The sequence below is a fragment of the Panthera tigris genome, chromosome D3, assembly GCF_018350195.1.
Source record: "Panthera tigris isolate Pti1 chromosome D3, P.tigris_Pti1_mat1.1, whole genome shotgun sequence".
NCBI classification, from domain to species: Eukaryota; Metazoa; Chordata; class Mammalia; order Carnivora; family Felidae; genus Panthera; species Panthera tigris.
Window position 1 is genome coordinate 35,055,680 of NC_056671.1, and position 25,962 is coordinate 35,081,641.

General features: G+C 37.8%; 1 protein-coding gene and 1 pseudogene across 4 annotated transcripts in view; both read right to left on the minus strand.

Annotated features, from left to right (window-relative positions):
* Positions 1-25,962, minus strand: part of TWSG1 (twisted gastrulation BMP signaling modulator 1) — a 73,412-nt gene that overhangs the window by 17,366 nt on the left and 30,084 nt on the right. For all 4 annotated transcript variants that reach the window (XM_007083533.3, XM_015538087.2, XM_042962240.1 and 1 more), the window contains exon 3: positions 18,829-18,928. In XM_007083533.3, coding sequence (XP_007083595.1) covers positions 18,829-18,928 — 100 coding nt within the window. The remainder of the gene's footprint in view (positions 1-18,828; positions 18,929-25,962) is intronic.
* Positions 1,157-2,009, minus strand: LOC107179750 (annotated as a pseudogene).

The window sequence follows — 25,962 nt, forward strand, 5'->3', positions numbered from 1 at the left end:
CTTAATTTTTTTTTTGTTTTTGTTTTTTTTCTTTTTGGTCTAGTGAGCAGGGGATGGGGAGAAAAGGAAGGACACCTCTTTCTGTAATCACATGCTCCAAAAGTGTCACCTTCTCATTAAGGTTAAAGGAATACATTGCGTGACCGTAAAACCATGCTGGAAAAAGTGTGAATGCGTGACCTTGAGACGATAGGGAAGGTGGTCAAAGGTGACGCCACTTTAACATGCAACTTCCTCAACAACCAGGAATGCTGCCGGGGTCCCAGCCCACCAGGCTAGGTAGCCCTTGGTGCTAGCACCCAGCCGTGTCTCCGACTTGCTGGCACACCAGAGGGCCCGAGACATCTTTGTGGAAGGACTTTGAGAAGGAGAGGCGTAAGGCTACAGAGAGAAGTCAGTCCCTCTCCCCGCCACTGGTACTTCGCCTTAGGAATACAGTAGGCTGTCACTTGGGTCAAAAGCATAACCGTGGCGAGGAGCAGGGAGAGAAGGAGGATGGTTACAAAGAGGAGGAAGAGGAGGAGGGGAAGCAGGAAACAGGAGGGGGAGCGGAGCGGAGGAGGTGGGGTGGGAGGGATAATTTTTTTTTGTTTTAACAATAAATCTTTATTGAAAGACATTAAAGACAGAAAGATATTAAGTAGAAAGCAATACCATTCTTATGGGTAGGAAGACTCAACATTAAAACTATATTAACACTCTGGGGCATCTGGGTGGCTCCGTCGGTTAAGCATCCAACTCTTGATTTTGACTCAGGTCATGATCTCATGGTTCATGGGATTGAGCCCCGCATTGGGCTCTGCACTGACAGTGTGGAGCCTACTTGGAATTCTCTCTCTCCCTCTCTCTCTGCCCCTCTCCTGCATGCATTCTTTCTCTCTCTCTCAAAACAAATAAATAAACTTAAAAAAAAAAAGCTATATCAACACTCCAAAAATGTATCTGTAAATTTAGTGTATGTCCAACAAAAATCCTAAGGTTTCTTTATGTTGACATGAATAAAGTCTCTTTATTTTGAGAATTAGATGCATGAATAAAATTTACATAAGATCATATTATCCATGCTATTTTCCTCTGTAACCTATTTTTTAACAGACTTTTTTTTTAATCTATGTTGATGCTTTATTTGAAATAGTTCTTCTGAGTTTCAGGGTTCTTTCCTGCATCAAATGAATTAAAGTCAAAGCAGGGAGGAAAACAGAAAAAGGTACTTGTCAGTTTGAAAGTCACAATTTACCTTTCTATAATTAGATTAGGAGGGAAAAAAATGAAGAACCCATTGGTAGCAGGGAGAAGCAAGAGTATTCTAGGGTCTGGCATTTGATAAAATAGATATTCAGTTACTGTTCATTTCCATTGTTTTTCCATGGCAGAACATACAGCAGAGACTTGGGAATACACATGCCTGAAGCCAGGTTACTCTTATATTCCATAACTATGTTGCTTGCAGGGCTGTTGCTGCCACAGTAGTTGGCTGTGCCCCAGACAAATGGGGTGCTGGTCTGTTCCCACAGATCTTTATCCCAGTCTTCATCACAAGGAGGGGCACTGCCAGGTGCTCTCGGCCAGAGTCTCTTGTCCAAGGTTCCTGGTTTGGTTGACAACATCCTGCTCAATATGACTTTTATCGTCACAGCTTGATATATAGTGGCTGATTTCGGCCCGAGGAACCAGTGGCGAGCATTGAAGGGACAAGTAGCCAATTTGTTTGCAACATCAGGATGATTATTTCTGCACTTGGTAAGATGATTATTTCTGAAGGGACAAGTAGCCAATTTGTTTGCGACATCAAGATGATTATTTCTGCACAGGAAGATTATTTCTGCACTGCAGGCCCTGATCTGGTGGTTTTTATCATAGGGGAATTATAATAGCTTCTCAGGGTCCAGGGAATTGATGTAAGTTTCTTCCATGTTGGAAATGAAGCAGCTGAATCCAAGTGCTGGTTGAGACACACTCTTCCCAGAGTCGCTTTCTCTTAACAGACTTTTTCAGAACAGTTTTATGGAAAAATTGAAAAGACAGTACAGAGTATAATACCCCTACACTTAGTGTCCCCTATTATTAGCATCGTATATAGTATGGTACTTTTGTTAAAATTAATGAACCAATATTGATACATTATTATTAAATAAAGTCCATACTTTTTTCAGATTTCTATAGTATTTACCTAATATCCTTTTCCTGTTCCAAGATCCCTTTTAGGATGTCACACTGTGTTTAGCCATTATGTCTCTTTAGGCTCCTCCTGGCTGTGGTAGTTTCTCAATTTTACTAGTTTTTAATGACTGACAGTTTTGAGTAGTACTAGGCAGGTATTTTGTAGAACACCCCACTTTTAGAATTTGTCTAATGTTCTTCTCACAATAAGAGTCAGGTTATGGGCTATTGGGAGGAAGGCTACGGAGGTAAAGTGCTATTTTCGTCAAATTAAATCAAAGCTACATACTACCAACAAGATTTATGGCTTCTGATGCTGACCTTGACCACCTGGCTGAAATAGTGTAAGATTTCTCCACTGCAAAGTTACTCTCCCCCACCCGCCACCACACCATTTAGAGGGAAGTGACTATGAGCAGCCCAAACCTACGCAGGGTGCAGTTCTGCTCCGGCTTCTCGAGGGCAGACCGTCTACATAGTTATTTTGAATTCTGCCTTGGAGATCTGTCTCTTCTCTTCCACTAATTAACTTATTTAATCAAATATTCATATCAGTGTAGACTCATGAATACTTATTTTATACTGTTAGTTATGATCCAGTATTACTTTATTTTGTTGCTTATTTTTAGCCACCAGGACACTCACACATCAATCAATATGGGTATCTTTTTTTTTTTTTTTTTTAGCACTTCCTTATCTTTTGGCACTATAGTATGTTCCAGGCTTATCTTCTTTATTTCCTGCCTCAGTGTTAGAACCAGCTGTGTGTTTCTCCAAGGAGTCTGGCTCCCTATTCTCTTATTGAAGAATGATATTAGAAACCAAAATCTGAGTGTAAAGTGTGCTCATTGTACTGGAGCAGGATACCCTTTTAAGACGTCTTTTTAGGGGCGCTTGGGGGGCTCAGTTGGTTAAGCGTCTGACTATTGATTTGGACTCAGATCACAATCTCATTGTTGGTGAGATCGAACCACGTGCTAGGCTCTGTGCTGACAGTGTGGAGCCTGCTTGGGATTCTCTCTCTCTGCCCCTCCCCTGCTCATGTTCTCTCTCTTTCTCAGTGATGAGGGAACAAAAGGCAAGCTGACACTCCCACCCCACCCCCCCACCCCCCACCTAGATGAGATATGTGTGATATTCCTTGGGGACTCCTGGCTGCCCAAGAACACAGGAAAGGGAAAAAACAAATGGTTAACTGATAGAGATCATAGACCTGCAGGACGTAAGTCTCCATCACTCCTCCATAGTGATGTGGGAATCAAAGGCAGAAGGAAATGGCAGATAGAATTAAATTTCCTTGTAACCTGTAGCCCACTGACAAATACTTGAGGCTGGCAGAGTAAAACTTTTCTCCAGGAACTCCCTACTGTCTTAATGCTAATGCTTTGCTGGAGGGAAAACAACTATCACTTGACAATAGCTAGGGCTCCACTATCCTGTGCGTCTTCTTTAGCATATGAAAATCTCACTGAAAACTTCCCCTGGACTTGACCTCCCACCAACTCCATAGTATATAAGCAGTCTCTCCTCAAGGTCTGGGGCAGCTCTTCCTGCCCGTGGATCCTGTTCCCGTGCTTCAATAAAATCACCTTTTTGCATCAAAGACGTCTTCAAGAATTCTATCTTGGTCATCAGCTCTGGACCCCATGAACCCCACTAAACCTCATCATCAAAATAAATACACTTAAAAAATTTTTGTAAAAGATATTTTTAAAAGGCAGAAGATATATAGGACATATACTACAAACAAACTCAAAAGTTCTTTCTTGGATAAGGAAGGTGAACTATGCCCATGAGTGACTTTAAAAATCGTTTAAATGAAAGCAGGCCCCTTGCTTTGTCTGGGGCTCATATACAAATACAAAAGCAAAATAACTTCATAATGCAATTCCAAAACCTGCTTTTATGACAACTGAAGGGAATTTTAAATAATAAGCAATTTGGTCTAGCAATGTGAGACCAATTATCATTTCTAAAAATAATAGTCCAATGGGTATCACAAAAGAGAATCCTTTTCTTTTAAAGGTTAATTTAGAAAAAAAGGTATAGCTATGAAAAAAAAAACTTAAATAAAAACAATTACCTAACATAGCTTTATTTTGGAAAAAAAAGGTAATTAAACTTGTTCCTGAATGTTATTATTCCATGACTCATATTTGATATATGTAACAGATTACAGTGCGTTGAAAGGAAAGACAAGGATATTTAATGACCATCTTTGAAGAAAATTCACTCTAAGTAAGCAGCTACTATTACTAACAGAAAATTGTGACTGGAATCATTTTGGAATTAGCCCCTGGGCTATTTGTCACATGGATAAATTAAACTCAGTTTTGTTACTTATTACTTTCTAAATCAATAAATCAGCTTTAAAAGTGAACTCTGAATAGGCACATATGACTTTAGTCTTCAGTGTCCTTAAGTACTTGTTGGGTAACAATTATAAACATCAGAGCCAATCAAACATCATTAAGCAAAATAAAACCAAGTAAAAAAAAAGCCTATGTTCCTTGACATATCAATTCTGGCATATGTATTAAATCAAATGCAACACTTAAAATGGTTGGATTTGATGGAAACCATGATGTATCTAAATAATATGCATTGTTTTCTTAAATACTCTGAATATTTTAAAAGGAAATGGAAAATGGAAATTTTCCATAAAATGGAAAATCATATTTGTCAGTAAGGATTTAAAAATAAGTGTTTACTGTAGGATACAAAATTAACACATAGAAATCTGTTGCATTTCTATACACTAATAATGATAAAGCAGAAAGAGAAATTAAGAAAACAATTCCCTTTACAGTTGCATCAAAAAGAATAAAATACCAAGGAATTAACTTAACCAGGAAGATTAAAGACCCGTACTCTGAAAACTGTAAAACAGTGATGAAAGACATTGAAGAAAACACAAATAAATGGAAAAATAAACCATGGTTGGAAGAATTAATATTGTTAAAATGTCCATACTACCCAAAGCAATATACAGATTCAATGCAATCCCTAACAAAATACCAATACTATTTTTCACAAAACTAGAACAAACAATCTTAAAATTTGTATGGAACCACAAAAGACTTCAAAGAGCCAAAACAATCTTGAGAAAGAAGAACAAAGCTGGAAGTATCACAATCCCAGATTTCAAAACATACTACAAAGCTGTAGTAATCAGAACAGTATGAAACTGACACAAAAATAGATGCATAGCTCAATGAAACAGAATAGAGAGCCCACATCTATATGTCAATTGATCTATAAGCAAAGGAGGCAAGAATATAAATGGAGAAAAGAAAAGTTTCTTCAATAAACAGTGCTGGGAAAACTGGAGAGCTACACGCAAAAGAATGAAACTGGTTAGCTTCCTCACAAAATATACAAAAATAAACTCAAAATGGGTGAAAGATCTACGTGTGAGACCTGAAACCAGAAAGCTCCTAGAAGAAAACACAGACAATAATCTCCTGGACATGTTTCCCTTAGCAACATTTTTCTAGATATGTCTCCTGAGGCAAGGGAGACGAAAGCAAAAACAAACTAGTGGGACTACACCAAAATAAAAAGATCTTACCCAGCAAAAGAAGCCATCAACAAAAAGGCAACCTAGTGAATGGGAGAAGATATATAAATAATATAACTGATAAGGGGTTAATATCCTAAATATATAAAGAACTTATACAACTCAACACCTAAAAAACAAATAATCCAGTTTAAAAATGGGCAGAGGACTTGAAGAGACATTTTTCCAAAGAAGACATACAAATGGCCAAGACACAAGAAAAGATGCTGAACATCACTAATCATGAGGGAAATGGAAATGAAAACCACAATGAGATATCACTTCCCACTAGTCAGAATGGCTACTATCAAAAAGACAAGGGGCACCTGAGTAGTTCAGTTGGTTAAGTGTTCGACTTCAACTGGGGTCATGATCTCATAGTTCGTGAGTTCGAGCCCCACGTCGGGCTGTGTGCTGACAGCTCAGAGCCTGGAGCCTGCTTCAGCTTCTGTGTCTCCCTCTCTCTCTGCCCCTCCCTTCCTCATGCTCTGTGTCTGTATCTCAAAAATAAATAATAAACATTCAAAAAAAAATAAAAAAAAAAAGAGCAAGGTGTTTAAAAAAAAAAAAAGACAAAGGGGCACCTGTGTGGCTCAGTCAGTTAAGCATTTGACTCTTGATTTCGGCTCAGGTTATGATCTCATGGTTCATGAGATCAAGCCCCACGTCACATTATGTCTCTCTCTCCCTCTCTCTCTGCCCCTCTCCTGCTTGCACGTGCATGCTCTCTCTCTCTCTCTCTCTCTCAAAATAAATAAATAAAGACAATAAGTAAATTAAAAAAAAAAGACATGAAATAACAAGTATTGGCAAGGATGTGGAGAAAAGGGAACCTTCATGCACTGTTGCTGGGAATGTAAATTGATGCAGCCACTGTTGGAAACAGTATGGAGGTTACTAAAAAAATTAAAATTAGAAATGCTATATGATCCAGTAATCCCACTTACTGGATCAAAGAAAATGAAAACACTAATTCAAAAAGACCCGTGCACCCCTATGTTTATTGCAGCATTATTTACAATAGGCACAATATAGAAGCAACCCAAGTTTCTACTGGTAGGTGAATGGATGAAGAAGAGTACTACACATACACAATGGAATATTAGCCATAAAAATGAATTGCAACATGGTTGGACCTAGATGTTATTATGCTAAGTAAAATAAGTCAGAGAAAGACAAATACCATATGATTTCACTTATATGTGGAATCTAAAAATCAAACAAACAGACAAAAAAAATCAACAACAGACTCATAAACACATAGAACAAACTGATGGTTACCAGAAGGGAGGAGGACGGAGGGACGGGCAAAAATGGGGGAAGGGGAGTGGTAGGTACAGGCTTCCAGTTATCGAATGAACATGTCACAAAAGGACGAATGATACAGCATAGGAAATATAGTCAATGGTATTTTAATAGCACTGTATGGTGACAGATGGTAGCTACACCTGTGGGGAGCAGAGCTTAATGTACAAAGTTGTCAAATCACTATTTGTACACTTGAAACTAATGTAACACTGTGCACCAACTACGCCTCAATAAAAATAAGTAAATAAAAATTAAAACAAAAACACGATAACATAGGGTAGGACCTAAAGTCATTTATTTTCACCCAAGGCACTTTGTGCTGTACTCTAACTTTATTTATGTCTTCCTGAACTAGGAATATAATTTGACCATACCTAAAAATAACTAAAAATGGGGTACCTAGGTAGCTCAGTAGGTTAAGCATCCGACTCTTGGTTTCAACTTAGGTCATGATCTCATGGTTTGTGAAATTGAGCATCAGACTCCATGCTAATGGCATGGAGCCTGCTTGGGATTCTCTCTCTCCCTCTCTTTCTCAGCCGCTCCTACACTCTGTCTCTCAAAAAACAAATGAACAAAAATAACTAAAAAACCCCAATTTCCTATACTAGTATTTTGGTTGAACTCTTAGCACATATATGTTCTTTAATATTAGAAAGTAACATGCTGGTATGAAGCAAAAGAGAAATCTGTGTGGTAGCCAATGAGTACACCTAGATCTGATCTGAGCTACAAAAGTCACAGCTATGGGTGCTGGGCTGGCTCACTTGGTTAAGTCTCCGACTTTGGCTCAGATCATGATCTTGCAGTCTGTGGGTTCAAGCCCCATGTTAAGCCCTGCACTGACAGCCCAGAGCCTGGAGCCTGCTTTGGTTTCTAGATCTTCTCTCTCTCTCTGCCCTCCCCCCACCTGCACTCTGTTTCTCTCTCCTTCCCTCTCTCAAAAATAAACATTAAAAAAATTTTTTAAATAAAAAAAGACACAGTCATAACAAAAAGCGTGGATGCCCCAAAAGGGAGAGGCCAAGACCCAGTGAAGTTAGTACTAGAACTGTGGCCGTGAATTCAAAGTCAGAGTTCAAGGAATTCATAAGGCAAATAAAGGAGAATTACAGAAGAAACATGTGATCTACAGGGTGGCAGAGCCTATCTTAAGGCTCAAGGTTGTGTTCCAAGTATCAAGTGCATAGCTGTCTAATCTTGTTTTCCTGGGTTTTGCAGGTGCTGCCTCTTACCTAACAGGTCCCACCTTCTTTTGCAGTTCTCTTAGGCTTTTCTCTCACCTGGGTGAGATGTGGTATCTCTGAAATAGTGTGGCATTTATCTTTCAACAAGTTTTTGTTGGTAAGCAGTTTTTCAGCAGGCTTCCCAGCCTCGTCTTGGAACATATAATTTTTTTGTTTGTTTTTGTTTTTTTTGAGAGAGAGAGAAAGATTGTGAGGAGAGGGGCAGAAGGAGAGAGAGAGAGAAGAGAGAGAGAATCCCAAGCAGGCTCTTTGTCCAGCATGGAGCCGTATCTCAAGACTTTGAGATCATGACCTGAGGTGAAATCAAGAGTTGGACGCTTAACTGACTGAGCCACACAGGCATCCTGTGTTTTTTTGTTTGTTTGTTTGTTTTGTTTTGCATATAATACTTTCATTAAGTACCGAAAGTGGCCTCAGTATCAGAAAGAATCTAGTGTTTCCAAATCAACATTATCAAAACAGTGCATCACTGAATTCCAGTGTTCCATGAGACATATTGAGTATCTCACTTGTTTAAAGTGTTCAAAGAGGGGCACCAGGGTGGCTCGGTCAGTGAAGCATCCAACTTTTTTTTTTCTTTTTAATGTTTATTTTTGAGAGAGACACACACAGAGTGTGAACTGGGGAGGGACAGAGAGAGGAAGACACAGAATCCAAAGCAGGCTCCAGGCTCTGAGCTGTCAGCACAGAGCCAACTCGGGGCTCGAGCCCATGAACCATGACCTGAGACAAAGTCTGACACTTAACCAACTGAGCTACCCAGGTGCCCTGTGTCCAACTTGATTTTGGCTGAGGTCATGATCTCACAATTTATGGGATTGGGCCCGTGTGGGAGGCTTTGATAGCATGGAGCCTAATTGGGATTCTCTCTCTCTCCCTCTCTCTCTGCCCCTCCCCTACTTATGTGCTTTGTCTTTCTCTCTCAAAATAAATAAATAAATAAATAAACTTAAAAAAAAGTGTTCAAAAATGAAAAAGGTGATGGTTGCTATGTTTTTTCTTCATTGGTGAAAGTTACTCATTTTTTCTTATAATTTAACATTGGCCATGAATTCAATTTTCAAATGCACATCAAACACGGCTCAAAGTTAAAATTTCTTAAAGGAGTGTGAAAATTAATAAAGAAAACTTCACATTTTAGTCAGGAGGCCAGAAAGGAGAGCTCTCACACCAAACCACTCCTTACAGCCCATGGCAATCCCTATAAGAAGAAGCCTATACTTTGCTACCCCAGAAGGAGGAAGGTTTTCTTCTCCCCCAGCAATGGCCCAGATAATGAGAGACTGTCTCAACTCAGCCAGTGAGAAGCCACTGCACTTTCAACTCTTAGTTTACTCCAGCAGACTTTTTGTTTACAAGAGTACCCCCAACACCTCCCTGTCCTCCAGACAAGAGTGTTCCTCTCCTTTGTTCTCCACACTTGCCTATGGTTTTGCTGTAGCTTGCATGTCCCAAATTGCAATTCTCTGCTATTCCCAAATAAACCTCTTTTTGCTTGCAAAAAAAAAAAAAAAAAAAAAAAAAGGATAATTTTACTTTTAAGGTTTAAGTAAAGAGTCTATTATATTACACATCATTTAATAATTTTCTAAAATGCATTTTAAACCACTATGTGATACTGTATGATTCCATTTATGTGAAATTATAGAACAATAGTTAGGCCCGCTTGTTTTTGCTGCGCATTATTCTAAAAGTACAGGCTAATGCCAAATCCAGAATATAAAATAGAGCATTTCATTTACACAAAAACTTAATATTGTCAATGGTCTGTTTCTGTACTTTAGGGCAAAAAACCACAAAAAACGAAAAACAAAAAAACTCACGGAAAACAAAAAGTAGCCTAATTAATGAAGTCAGCGTTCTTTGTGTTTAATATATTAATAACTTTCGGGAGAATCAGTTTTTTTTTTTTTTTAACGTTTATTTATTTTTGAGACAGAGAGAGACAGAGCATGAACAGGGGAGGGCCAGAGAGAGGGAGACACAGATTCGGAAGCAGGCTCCAGGCTCTGAGCTGTCAGCACAGAGCCCGACGTGGGGCTCGAACTCACGGACTGCGAGATCGTGATCTGTCTGAGCCGAAGTCGGCCGCTCAACCGACTGAGCCACCCAGGCACCCCAAGAATCAGTTTTCAAGAGCTAAGCCTGTGTGGGAAGTCTCTTGCACGTCGAAAGGGAAGAAAAGAATCCTCTTATCAACTGTAGTGTGTACACGTGTACACTTGAAATTAATACACTCTGGGTAGAAGAACGATGGATGGATGCCGAGCCTTAATAGATATTAAGATATGTACAAGGCCTCTATAAATACAACAATGTGGTTTTCTCCAATTTTTTTAAAGATTTTATTTTTAAGTAATCTTTCCACCCAACATGAGGCTCAAACTCACAACACCAAGAGTCATATGCGCTACTGACTGGGCCAGCCAGGTGCCCCAAAACAGTGTGGTTTTGATGCACGAACAGACACAGAGATGGATGGCATAGCAGAGAAAACCCAGAAATAAAGCAAAGTGCATATGATAAAGGTGGCATCTTAAATCAGTGGGAGAGAGCCTTTTAAATAGCTTTATGCCTTTATAAATAATATTTAAATAAATAGTGGTAGTTATTTGAAAAAGAAAAAACTGGATCCATAGTTCATACATAAGCCAGGATGAATTCCAAATGTATTAGACAGCTAGATGTAGATAAACAAATAAAACCATACAAGTATTATCTGGGAGTACAGGGAAATCCTGATTATGACTCAAAATCTAGAAACAAACACTGATAGAGTTGACAACATAAAATAAAAAACTTTTCAGGGTAAAAAATAACAAAGAAAGTTAAAATACAAATGATCAGCTGTGAAACAAAATTAAAATTTATAACACAGATGTTGGGGTTATATACCTAATATATTTTTAAGCTTCTAAATAATGAACAAAAATACCAATAATCTAGTAGCAAAATGGGCAAAAGATATGAACAAACAATGCACACAAAAATAAATATAAATCATCCTTAAGCATATGAATAGATGCTCAATCTCACTGGTAATACGAGATAGTGAAATTTTAAAAATATACCATTTCTTACCTATCAAATTAACAAAAATCCAAAACTTTGGTAACAATAGCAGCAAAAGTTTGACAACATAAGCCTTTGGTAATGTTGTAAGGGAACAGGTATTCTGTTATATTGCCTTCATGAGAAACCAAATGCTACAGCTCTTTTGGAGGAGAATTTGACAATATCTAGCAATATTACATTGACTTGACTACACAAGATTATTCATTATAGTGTTGTTTGTAATGGTAAAAGATTAGAAATAACCCAATGTCCATCTATCAACAAATGAGTACATAAAATGTTGTGGTTCTATGTAGGTAGCCAAAACAATATTAATATGAAAGAAGTTCCAGGATATTCAATTAAATGAAAAAACAGGGGTGCCTAGATGGCTATTTGGCTAAGTGTCTGACTCTTGATTTTGGCTCAGGGCTTGATCTGTTGGTTCCTGAGTTCGAGCTCCACATAGGGCTCTGCCCTGACAGCAGGGATGCCCTCTCTAACCCCCTCTCTGCTCTTCCCACATGCTCTCTCATTCTCACTCTCTTTTTCAAAACAAACAAACAAACAAACTTTTAAAAAATGAAAAAAACAAGAGGGGCGCCAGGGTGGCTCAGTCGGTTAAACATCCGACTTCAGCTCAGGTCATGATCTCACAGTTTGTGAGTTCGAGCCCCGCGTCAGGCTCTGTGTTGACAGCTCGGAGCCTGAAGCCTGCTTCGGATTCTGTGTCTCCTTCTCTCTCTGCCCCTCCCCAACTTGTGCTCTGTCTCTCAAAAAATAAATGTAAAAAAAGTAAATAAATAAATAAAAAGAAAGAAAAAAGCATGAAGCATAATGTTTTATGTAACAAATGAATATTTTGCTTAACAAAATATGAATGCCTATGAAGGTTTTAAAAAATGGTTATAGATAGGATGAAACCATCCATCCCAATTTCCTTGCGCCAATTCAAGTCAATTCAAGTTCAGGTTTATCCTATTGCCCTAGTTTAATTCTCAAAAATGTCCTAGTTTCTAGGTTTTGATTGAAGGGTGCCTGGGTGGCTCAGTTGGTTAAGTGTCTGACTCTTGATTTCAGCTCAGGTCATGATCTTGGGATTGGTGAAATTGAGCCCCGCACGGGGTTGTGCACTGACAGGACCCTGCTTGGGATTCTTTCTTTTCCTCCCTCCCTCCCTCCCTCCCTCTCTCTCTCTCTCAAAATAAACTTTAAAAAATATTGTCCTAATTTGGATAAAAAATTATGTGGTCACCTTGTCTATAGTTGAGGGAAGGAATAGAGTGGAGGTGACAGAGATGGAAATGAGCTGTTTTGCCACTGTTATATACATTTGTCTTTCTAATTGTGTAAATATTTTACATAATCAAAGCACAAAAAAATTCAAAAAAGGAAATAAACAGAGGCACCTGGGTGGCTCAATCAGTTAAACCCCTGACTCAGGTCATGATCTCACAGTTCATGAGTTCGAGTCCCACATCAAGGTCTGTGCTGACAGTGTGGAGCCTGCTCAGGATTCTCTCTCTCTCCCTCTCTCTGCTCTCTCTCTCTAAAACAAATAAATAAACCTTAAAAAAAGAAAATAAACAATCTCTAAAAACTGAAAACAAATTAACGCAAATGAACCTAACTTTATATCAAATTGGTTACATAACCACTCATAGAAAATTACTCTGACTTTGGAAGACAGTATTTGGGCTTACATCCTCAGTGTATATGCAAGGACAAAGCAATCTTAACTGCCACTTAATAGTCTTGTTGATGTATTATAAGTCATTCTATTAATGTTGTCAGAAACCAAAAATCTCAGCGTGGAAGAGTTACAGATGTAAAATCAAAAGAAGATCCTGTCACCTTAAATTTGAATTGGCAATATTACTACAAACTCAAAAAGGTTTTCCCTTGTAGCTATTTATTAGCTCTGCCCATGAAAAAGGACTAGTAAAAAGCTAGTAATAGCAACATGTACTCCTATTGCCAAGACTGTGGTCTCTACCTACCATTTTCTTCTATTGGAAACCAAAGACCCCCAGGGAAATGGCTAATTCCATAAGTGAGGCAGAGAATGTATAACATGAGCCTGGGACAGCCTGTCTGAAGCTAACAAAAAGGACAGAAACCATATCAGAAGGACTCAAGAACCAAGTTGAAGAGGTTCCTACTAATCAAAGATGAGACAATTTGAGCAAAAACAATAATGACAGCAACTGATTAAAACACTAAACATATTAGAAAAGTCATGAGTTTACAATGATACTTAAAACATCCCCATCCCTACAAAACCTACCAAAAAGCAAAGCCAAAATGTATTAAACGCTATTGGAATTTGCTAGCACATGAAGTCAATACTCTAAAAATGAACAAAGATGGAGAATCACATATTTATTTCACATTTCACTTATATATCTTTTATTTCAGGGTAACCAAAGGACTGTAGTAGATGTAAGAAAGTTCTATACAGAATAATTCCAGCTAATAAATGCAGAAGGAAAGATAATAATAGGTCATTATTTAATGAAACTGATAATGGCAAAGGTTATCAGTTTGAAGGATGAAACTACAAAGTGAGAGCCTGATGGAAAACTTCCCACAAAAGGATCAGATTTTCACCATCTGAACCCACCAATCGTTTTGAACATCACTAAAAGCAGGACAACCAGATATTATGGAGTATAATTTACCACTGTATTCCACCCTCCCTAAAACTGAGCCTGAATCTAATCAGTCTTTAGATCTAATCTTCAATCTATAGGAAATAGGACAAAAAAACAAGTTAAATAAATATGAGAGGCAATCAGTCAAATCCAAAATGTGATATATTTTCCATCACAACTCACTAGTTTCTTCAACAAGTCAATGGAATTTTAAAAAATTTTGTTGTTCTTTTTGTTTTAGTTTATTTTTTAAGAGAGAGAGAGAGTGAGTGAGTAGGGGAGGAGCAGAGAGAGGGGGAGAAAGAGAATCCCAAGCAGCCTTCACACTGTCAGTTCAGAGCCCAGTGTGGGGCTCAAATTCATGAACCATGAGATCATGACCTGAGCTGAAATCAGGAGTTGGAGGTTTAACTGACTGAGCCACCTAGGCACTCCAGTCAATAGAATTTTAAAAGGTGATGATGAGGGAAGGAAGAATTATTTTACCATACATAAGAAACCTGTTTAGAAACATAAGAAACTCGACAGCTTACTACAGTAAGAGGACTATGGACCTTGAGTCGACTAAAACAACTATAAACAACATTTAGTCAATTAGGGCAATCTGAATATGGACTGGGTATTAGGTGTTAAGGAAGTATTTCCTGGTTATTGTAGATGTGGTAATGACGTATTGTGTAAGAAAAATTTTTTTTTGCAATGAATAGCTAAGGTACTTTGGAGATGTAGTGAAATCACTTCATAATAGTCCAACAAAAAAAAGGTGGGGGGTGAGAGATACAGACAGATGAAGGAATGGATGAAACCAGTATGGCTGCCAAAGCTGGGGAGCAGGTACACAGAAGTTCATTGCATTCTCTATTTTTGTGTGTATTTGGAAAAGTAAAAACAAAACAAACACTAAAACAAAACAAAACAAAACAAAACAAAAGCTGTAGGTAGGGATCTATGATACTCAAACCACAGGATTTGAGGAATGTGTTGAACAGCAAGGATGAAAATGAGTTGTGGTGGTTACCCTTACGGCAACTTAAGAGAAAATCCAGAAAGAGAAACGAATTCTCTTATACAAGGTTGCTGGAGAGAGCCTGCTAGACAAAGTATGTGCTAAAGGTCCACAGAATGAGACTCTAAGGGAAGGCTGCACTCTAATCTGGGTCCTCTCAGAGGCCTGTGCCCCACCCATGAAAAGTATGGGGAGTGTTTCAGTTAAGAAGAGAGAAGCGGCCACAGGTTTACAGAGGACATCACAAGAGCCTAGTGTGGAAGAGAACTGCCTGTAAGGAAGAGAATACTGCTGTACAAAAAGAAGTAGAATATGGAAATGTTCTCCTAGAGAGCAGAAAGATTAACTGATTTTTATTTTAAATTTTTTAAGTTTATTTATTTATTTGGGGGAGAGGGGCAGAGAGAGAGGGAGAAAGAATCTCAAGCAGGCTCTGCACCATCCTGTTGCGGGACTTGAACCCACGATCATGAGAACATGACCTGAGCTGAAATCAAGAGTCAGACACCCAAATGACTGAGCCACCTAGGCACCCCAAGATTAACTGAATTTTAAAGGAAAGGTTAAATTAGGTTATGAACTCAAGGTTCAAAACTAGTTATTAAATCCTTAGGGGTAAATATTACATGTTTTTAAGTGGGAACTAGCCCAGAAGCATACCAGTTGCTTCTAGAATTGTAGAGGTATGACTGTGTATAAGTACTCTTTCTCAGTAGAAGAATTACAGAACTCTTTTCCTAGAAAAGAGGCTCTTCATATTAGTGTCTAAATGAATGGAGGTGCCTGGCTGGGTCAGTTGGTGGAGCATGAGACTTTTTTTTTTTAAGTGTCTATTTATTTATTTTTGAGAAAGAGAGAGAGAACAAGCAGGGAGGGGCAGAGAGAGGGAGCCACAGAATCTGAAGCAGGCTTCAGGCCCTGAACTGTCAAGCACTGAGCCTGATTTGGGATTCGAACTCACAAATTGTGAGATTATGACCTGAGCCGAAGCTGGACCCTTTACTGACTGAGCCACCCAGGTGCCCCAAAGCATGAGACTCTTGATCTCCAGGTTGGGTGTGAAAAAAATCTTTTAAAAATAAGATTAATGGCACTGTTACCATTGTGTGATGTGTAAAACACACACAACACACATATACACACACACATTATTTTAGGCAATGCTAAAAGTGTACTTGTGTATTTAGTATCCATGTTAAATTAAATGCTTATATATGTATTTAGGGGTTAAAGGACTTGTTTTCTCTTTTCTACTTTCATTGTACATTAAATAAACTTACATTTAACGTCCTAAAATAATTCAAAGCTTCTTTTTTCCCCTAACAAAGTTTAAAAAATTATGACCATCAAGGACATAAACTGTCCATCTTGGGAGAATAGTGCAGTAAGAACTCGTTTATCTGATAGTCGTAAAACACTAGAGTACCTTCTATGTACCAGACACTATACTAGCTGTTAGAGATACCAAGATGAATCTAAGATGACAGAAGAAAAGACACCTCTGCCCCAGTTCTCTCAGAATTCACTACAAAACAATAAGGAAAAACAAGAAAGTGAAACACTAACTCCATCTTGGAGGAACCTACGAGTTCAATGTAGGTTCAATGTAGGTTCCTTGGAGGAACCTATGAGTTCAACGTACAAGTTCAATGTGGCGGAGTAAGCAGTCTCCCTCACAGGCAGATATGTGGACACCACAAAATTCTAGGAAGACTCAGGAGTTGCAGGCAAACAAGTAAGGCAGAAGCAAGCTTATTCTGAGAATAGTTATGCCTCCAAATTGGTCCCTGCCTCTCTTCTCCCACAACTGTAGAAGATGAGACAGTTTATTCCCTAGAGAAATTAAAGCAACGAGGCCTTGGACTGGGAATACCAAAAATTGTAGAGGGTAGAGATGAGGGTGGAAAGAAAGAAAGAAAGAAAGAAAGAAAGAAAGAAAGAAAGAAAGAAAGAAAGAAAGAAAGAAAGAAGAAAGAAAGAAAGAGAGAGAGAGAGAGAAAGAAAGAAAGAAAGAAAAAGAAAGAAAGAAAGAAAGAAAGAAAGAAAGAAAGAAAGAAAGAAAGAAAGAAAGAAAGAAGAAAGAAAGAAAGAAAGAAAGAAAGAAAGAAAGAAAGAAAATTATAGCATGCTTTCTGAATACTGACATCACCCCTCAGGACCCCAGAACATTTGAAGCCATATCACCCACTCCTACCCCAGACCAGACACTCAAAGATTCTTCCCTGAAAAGCTGTATGATCCCAAAGAGAAAAATCTATAGATCCTCAGGCAGAGGGTTCCTCAGTGAAAAAGACTGCAACCATCTGAGAGGGAGGCAAACTAGATTCCACGCCCTGTCTATGAGCACAAGGCTCCTGATTAGCATTATTAGAGTACCTAACTTATATGTATCAATAGATGGCCAAGGATCAGCAGGCATTTGAGGAAATGGAAACCATGCAAAGAGCAGAAGGGAAACCTTCAACAGCAACTGACCTCCATAATTAACAGTCCCAGAAAGATAAAAAAATATCTTATCTATAAAACAAGAAAAATATGCTCCCCAAAAAGGACAAGCAGAGAAGGGCTCTTGGAAATCAAAAATGAAAGCCAAAATTTCAAACACTAATATGAAGTTTAGAAGATTAAGAAATCATTTAGGAAGTATACTTCAATACAAAAAGACAGATAATAGGATTGCCCATTTAATAAATGAGTTTTCATACTATCATGCATCAAACTAGTATGTAACACTAATTTATTCAATGAATTGCTAAAGTAATTACCGATTTAACTAGAAGTAGTGATAAAACTATCCTGGGAAGATAAGAGATACGAGAGCTAAATTATCATCTACCATAATAAGAAGTCAATTAGTAGTTTCTAAATTCAAAGAATCAAGAGAACAGCATAAGGACATTATTTAAAATTATGGAAATAACATAATACCAAAGAGCCAGAAGTTGTTGTCTCTGATGCAGGAGACCAAGGTTTGGGAAGAAGACGCCAGGGGGTTAAGTACAATGTGCATGTACCTTAGGTATGTGCATACATCCCACTTTGATAAAAATAGAACTTAATTTTAAAAGATCAGCATGACACCATCCTTGATCTGAAGGAGTTTATACTGTTGGAAGAGACATGCAAAACAATCATAGTAGCACGCAATACACAACTCAACAGAAGCAGACAATCTGAACAACATAGTGGATCTTATCTCAGTCAAAAAAAGGGTGCTTGTGAGACAAGGGGACACCTGAACTGTGGTTTCAGAGGATGGAAAAGGGTTCACTGGTTGGAGAATGATGAATGTTTCCCCTGTCAACAGTCTACACATGTAAGTTTTCTTTCTAAAACCACAAGTGATAACATTCCATAAACACACTTTCATACACCTTGCTTTTTTTTTTTTTCCCACTTAATACCTCTTGGAGACCATTCCTCAGAAAGCCCTTAAAAAAAGCTTTCAGTTTCTCAAGGATCTTTTACTGAAGTCTTACATAAAAGGAAGATAACCTATTTTTAACATACTAACTCCTAATTTCAATTGCAACTACAACACATGCTTCTTATTAAAAATTCAACACTATGAAAAATTAAAAATAAAAAGTAAAAACTTTTCCATTGTTCTTCCATTCCCACTTCCCCAAAATAAGCACTTTGAATTTCCTTCCAGACCTTTTTCTATAAAAATAAAAATGCACATACATGTAAATACTATTCAACTAACGTTCCATGCATCTACTACAGCTTATACTCACACTAGTCTATACACATAAAATACACTTACGTTATTTAAAGTCTCTTAAAGTCAAGGATTCTGTGATGAGAAACTTTAAACTTTACTGCATGTCAACTTACCAACGCAATCACAACACTCATCCCAAAGGGTCCCAAGACATAACATACACTCCTTACAGCAGGAACAATTCCCTTCTCCAGGTCGGCACTGGCAGAGCTCCTGGAAATAAGATAGATGTTCAAACTTAAAATTTCAAACAACCATATTTAAAACTGTTAGTTTTTTGCAACAACCCCCCCATATATGCATGTATAGTCATTTACTCTTCACACAATTTTTTATTCAAGATCATTAACTGTTTGTAAGAACATAAATATCTACAATGTCAAGTAGATTTATATTTTCTTTTGGATGCATTCAGTGATCTATTTTGGATGCTTTTATCTTATTGTGAAACCAAAGAAAACCTTTTACTTTATAACCCATTACTTTACCCCCTACACTACCTTGAAAAATAGTTGAGTACAAGCACAAAACCTGCTTTTCAGCTATTAGACTCATTGTATAAATTAAATGAATAGCCAGCTTGTAGCAGGAGCTGTGCTTTCTCAATACGTGGAGTCTTTCAAAAACTGCTATTTTTATTGACCTACAACATATTAAAAGAGTGTGCTTGGTGCAGCAGACTATTTAAAAGAAGGCAGCAATTATTTCCTCCCTATGTCCACCCACCCTCTTTGCAATGTAACTTTGCAGCTCTTCCTATCAAAGGACAGTGTCTATTTCCAGACTAACTTTAATCAGCAGAATTTGGTGGAAATGACATCGTGTGAGTTCTGAGTCTGGGTCTCCATGGCACTGAGTGCTTATACTCCTCCTCTTAGAACTTCTCCCAGCTGCCATGTGTAGCCTGGAAGAAGGCCACATGGGCAAGTTGGTCCATTGGACGCCTTCCTCTCTCATCCAGCCTCCAACCAACCAGCAGCTGACAATGGACATAAGAATGAGACCAGAAAAACCATACAGTTGATATGGGCCCAAATGGCCAACCCACAGAAATAGGAGCTAAACAAATGGTTACTGTTTTAAGCCACTAAACTTTGGAGTCATTTGTCACTCCACAAAAGCTAATTAATACAGCTTGTTTCTCAAATGAAGCTCCCAGGTAATTCCTCTAGCCCCCTTGCCACCAGACAACCACTCCTAAACAAACCCAACATAAAGAGAATTCTGTAGCCACCCTTGCCTACTTAGCTTTCCCTGGCTTATGAGATACCATATACATTTTTATTTTTATTTATTTACTTATTTTTGAGAGAGAGACAGAATGTGAGCAGGGGAGGGGCAGAGAGAGAGGGAGACCCAGAATCCAAAGCAGGCTCCAGGCTCTGAGCTGTCAGCACAGAGCCCAACGTGGGGCTCAAACTCACAAACCATGAGATCATGACCTGAGCCAAAGCTGGAAGCTTAACTCACTGAGCTACCCAGGTGCCCCAAAGATACCGTATACATTTTGAAAAAAATTTAACATAGCACATAATATTCATTCCTATTAAATTTGTCTTATTACATTTCTAGACTACTGGAGTCACTCCAATGTTCTAGTATGACATGATTTTTTGCACCCTTGATATTTAATTCCTTTTTTCTTCTTCTCTAAAAGTTCCCTAGCTATTTCACAGCATTTTCGGCAGTCGACACTTGTACTATTTTCTAACTAATTAGAAAATTAGATTAGTTTGATCCCGATGTATACCTGTGACCTGATGATACATGCAAGTAGTAGTATTTTAGTTCTTCAAAACTCTGTACAATCAAGCTGAATTCATTTACTGCAGACCTTCGGTAACTTTGCTAAGTCTATTAGAAAGAGAAGGACTAAAAGGGAAGGGACTTCCTGAAAAGTACAGATGCTTCATCATAAAACTGGGATGCTTGATCCAGAAAAGCTCAAACATACTTGGAAATTTAGAAAACCAGAGTTGCCAAAGATCTATTTTGTGACTGGTTTCTCCATAAAAACCTGTCTGTCCTGTCTTCGGAACAAGAGAACATTTTCTGAGTACACATGGTGCTTTTAGGATACTTTTTGTTTTTCAGTTTTAGAAAGCTTGCCACTTAGTCACAAGAAATAAAGCTTCTTTCAAATATTAATTTACATTATACATAGTGTCCCTTTATTCTCTAGTTGCTTGTATTTACATTATCTATTTAACTCAGGAGAAGCAAACTAGAAAGTAACAAATTTATTCACAGAATACGTCTCTCCTTTTTCCATCTATCGAAGCTTCCAAATAGCTTATTAAATGAGTTACTGTATATCATGCTAAATAATGCGGAAATGAATGTCAATGCAATGGCATCCAGTCTGAGTCATTCGAGCGTTCATTATGCCTTTTTACCATCAGGTATCTGCAAGGTGTTTTCAATTGGAATGAAAGGGTGGTGATACTTTAAGATTACTGGGAACTAATGGAAGGTTAAAACTAAGGCCATTTAAAAGTCGCTTCAACTTGCCTGGATTATGTAGCCCTCAAGATTAAATCTATTTCATGCCCTCTTAATAGATGCTTGTACTTTTACATGTCAGTGTAATGGAATAATGTACTCTAGCAATATGCTTAATAATTTATAATTTACTGATAGAATATAAAGGGAGAGGCTATAGGAAGCTAAGACATGAGGGAAATAACTTGAAGATAAGCTTTATTTCTGCACTATTAAAATAACAAAAGTGCAGGCTAAGACTTTCTTGGTAAAAATTACTGCTAAAACTGGTTGAATGCCAGGTAACAGTTGCCAGCTGATATTTTCCTTTCTTTCCATTTTACTACAGAAACGACTGAAAATTCCTTGCCTTAATAAAACAAACTTACCCACATAAATTAAGACATTTTACAGAGCAAATAGGCCTCAAAATATATCAAAACATCTCTATTCTTCATAGCTCATGTCAGCATTCTTTTCAGGAGACTGAAAACTAAGGAAAATGAGATCACATCCTCAAACCAACCTTTTAGTCAGCATTTGCACCTTTTCAATTTTCAAACAGACCATTTCTTATTTTCCAGGAGAAAATTCTAGGCAAATTTAATATATGGCATTTAGGATCTCAAAAACCTCACTGTAGGTCAAGAGAGCAAACATATATGGAAACCGTTTGCTTTATGACTATTGCTAAGTCAAGAAAAAAAATAGCAATGAATTTCCATGTGTAAATCATGATGAATAACAACCATGTGTGGCTCACCAAGCAATTTATTCCTTCCTAGTCACTTTACGTGTCTTCCAAAATCACATTATTGAATGTTTGGTCATAAACATCTTTGGAAATATACACTGTAATTTTCTTTACAGCACAAGAAAACTATGGTTAGGATGAATGTTTCTAAAAAAAAAAAATGCTTCTAACGTGCTTTGAACGCGATTATTGGAAATACAAAAGAAAAAAAATCAACTCAGTATGTAACTCTGTGATGAATCAAGGATCACAGAAAACCATTAAAAATTCCTTTTAAATTAAGCAGTCTCACTCATTTAAAAAGAAACGTTTAGCTTTAACAGTTTTAGTTATGAAGACATAAATGAATCTTCAGTAACCAGAAAAGCTTTCCCAAAGAGGCTACAGTAAAGATAACAAAGATGCTTTAAGAAAATTTAAGTATTTTGGGGTCACCTGTGTGGCTCAGTTGGTTAAGCATCTGACTTCAGATCAGGGCATGATCTCACTGTTTGTGAGTTCGAGGCCAAGAGGCACATATCCTGCTTGGGATTCTCTGTCTCCTTCTCTTCCTGCCCCCCACCCCCTCAAAGCAAATAAATAAACATTTGAAAAAAAGAATTTTTTTAAGTTTATTTACTTGTTTAGAGAGACAGAGTGTGAATGGGGGAGGGGCAGAGAGAAAGGGAGACACAGAATCCGAAGCAGGTTCCAGGCTCTGAGCTGTCAGCACAGAGCCCCACGCAGCTCCAACTCACCAACCCTGAGATCATGACCTGAGCCTGAGCCAAAGTCTGACGCTTAACTGAGCCACCCAGGCGCCCCAAAAAATTCTTTAAAAAATTTTAAGTATTTTTTTAAACTATAAAACACTGAAAAATATATACTAGAGAAGGAAAAACACCCAAGCTTCACCCACTTTGGCAAATTCCTACACATTTCTAGCAAAATAATGATTGTATGCTCTGCTGATCTAAAAAAATAAGCATTTCCCTCTCATAAAAATCTGTCAACATAATTTAATAACTGCATAACAGTATATTCAAAATTCAGAAATAGACCTTAAATCCCGATCCCTTCCACATCTGTTCACTTTTTTTTTTAATTTAAAATGTGTTGTTTTTAAATGCCTGCCAGGGGGTGCACTGGGGCTGCTCTGCCGCCTGTAGCACCTCCAGAGCCATGCGGCAGCTTGGCCTGGGCCTGGCTCGTCAGACCCAGACACCTTGAATGACCCCACGTGTGGGTCGAGGAGGTTGAGAAGGTCCAGGTCTCGCTGTAAACAATGCTCCTAGGAGCCAGTGCACAGGCAGGTGCAGACGCAGATGTATGTGGTTGGGTACCGCCTCTCCGGGGGTCCCAGTTTCTTATTCTTTATCAAAAGCTTAATCACTATCTTCTATTTTTCTATTATTTTAAAGTCTCTGGTACTTAAGTAGAAAATATGGTTGATTTTTGAGATGTGGAATTTTTCTGTTTGGACTGGGTGTTTATATATTTTACTAACCTTACTTGACCAAACTTGAGTACCACTCAGTTGAATGGAACATGTGATCACAGCCTAACACAAAGTTCACAGAAGTTCAAAATAAAGACTGATTCAGTGCTTCCACTTGTTTACTGCTACTACCTACCCTAAAGTTCCCAAGCAGGTTTTATGTAACACTAACAGGCACTGTGCTAATAATCATTTTATATGCATTATCTCAACTCTCGTAAAGCCCCTTTCAAGGCAGTTATTATCCTCATTTTTTAAATAAGAGTATAAAATTTGTATATCGTTTCCTTAGTAAGAAGCTGAGATTTGACCCCAGTTTTGGTTATTGCTTTTTAAACATTGCAATGAGAAATACAAAGCTTATTTCTTATTAATTTAGCATTTCAATAATTATAGTTATTACTTTCTTAGAGAGAATGAACCCATAATTAAACTTAGATAATCCTTTAGGTTGTTTAATCAAAGGCATTATTATATCTTTCACTCTCTACCCGAATACAATTAGAAGTGCTATTGCCCAAGTTTAATCATTGTTTGTAAAGGTAAAGTAAGTATCACTGGCTAAGAGTTGCAAAACCAGTGAGTTGGAATTTAATACTTAATTCTTTTGTTGCTTCAGCTCGTTAATGACCATATCATCTGCTTGCCTACTCTGCAAGTCTTGGAGAAAGTGTGGATGTTGCTCATGGCACAGATGAGAAGGCTGAGAAGGGATAGGTTAGCAATTCGTCTGAGTTCCCACCACGGGGAGGGACACTGACATCAGGTCTTCTGACCAGGCTGTTCTACCGGCACTGCTCTTCCATGCTAGAGTGAGAGTGACATGGGATAAGACATCTTTTCTCTGCGTGAAGTACTGTGCTAGATGCTAAGTATAGTAATCACATTGTTCAGTAAATTTATGATAGAAAAAAATCAAAACTTTATACTAAAGGGGAAACAGAGATGTATACATTTGGGCTATCCTATATTGACCAGCATGAGTGTTCAGCCAGAATTTGGTAAGCTGCTTGAAAACTTTATATGAAATGAAAATCTGGCAGGATGAAAAGTTTTGGGAAAGAGTCTAATAATTTAAAATGTATTTTATTACCTTTGTATTAGAAAAATCTTGGATATCTCAGAGAATTTCAAATCTTTGAATGCCAGAATTCAGAGATTTTTACACAATTATTCAAGCAAGAGTCAATCAAGTCTACTGTCTATACCATAAAGGTTTTGGTGAGATCTTAAACTCTGTGCAAAATAAACAGGGAGAGAGGGTAGTATTCATCTAAGACTAGACTTGAAGAGATAAGTTCATAATTTTATGAACTTCCAAATTTCCAGGCCAGCAGTGAAAGCTAATAACTCGAGGAAGAATCTTGTTTATATTCTGGTGTTGTTACTGATAAATATTTCCATTCTCTAACTGTTGCCAAGATCTAGAAATCTATTAGCACTGTTCTTAAAACAGGGAAATAGGGGCGCCTGGGTGGCTTGGTCGGTTGAGCGTCCGACTTCGGCTCGGGTCATGATCTCACAGTCCGTGGGTTCGAGCCCCGCATCGGGCTCTGTGCTGACAGCTCAGAGCCTGGAGCCTGTTTCAGATTCTGTGTCTCCCCCTCTCTCTGCCCCTCCCCTGTTCATGCTCTGTTTCTCTCTGTCTCAAAAATAAATAAACGTTAAAAAAAAATTAAAAAAAAAAAAAAACAACAGGGAAACATCATCACTGAAAAGAACATGACAGGCATAGACAGGAAATGACCTGGATTTACAGGATCTAGATTTAAGTCCTAACCCACAAACTGTAGCGTGTAATAGTGAGTCTTAGTTTTTCAGTCATAAAAAGGGGATGAGATGGTGGATTTTCCCTTACAGGCTTTGGCGTCCAAGTGAGATCTGAGGGCTTTGGTGACCCAGCAGTCCTGCTCCTAGGTATTTGCTCAAGAGAAATTAAAACATACGACCACACAAAGGCCTATAAGCGAAAGTAAATATCTTAGGAAGTTCTAGCCACAGCAATTAGAGAAGAAGAAAAAGAAATAGAAGGCATTCAAATTGGTAAGGAAGAAGTAAAATTTTCACTCTTTATAGATGGCATGCTACTATACATAGAAAACCCTAAAGACTCCACCAAAAACCTGCTACAACTGATAAATTAATTCAGAAGATGGAAGGATACAAAATCAATATACAGAAATCTGTTACATTTTGATACACTAATAATGAAGTATAAGAAAGAGAAATTAAGAAAATCATTCCATTTATAAATGCACCAAAAACAATAAAATACCTAGGAATAAACTTAACCAAGGAGGTGAAAGACCTATATTCTGAAAACTATAAAACAATGATGAAAGAAATTGAAGATGAGACAAACAAATGGAAAAATATCCCACGCTTATGGATTGGGAGAAGAAATATTGTTCAAGTATCCATACTACCCAAAGCAATCTACAAATTTCATGCAATCCCTATCAAAATATCAACAGTATTTTTCACAGAACCAGAACAAATAATCTTAAAATTTGTATGGAACCACAAAAGACCCCA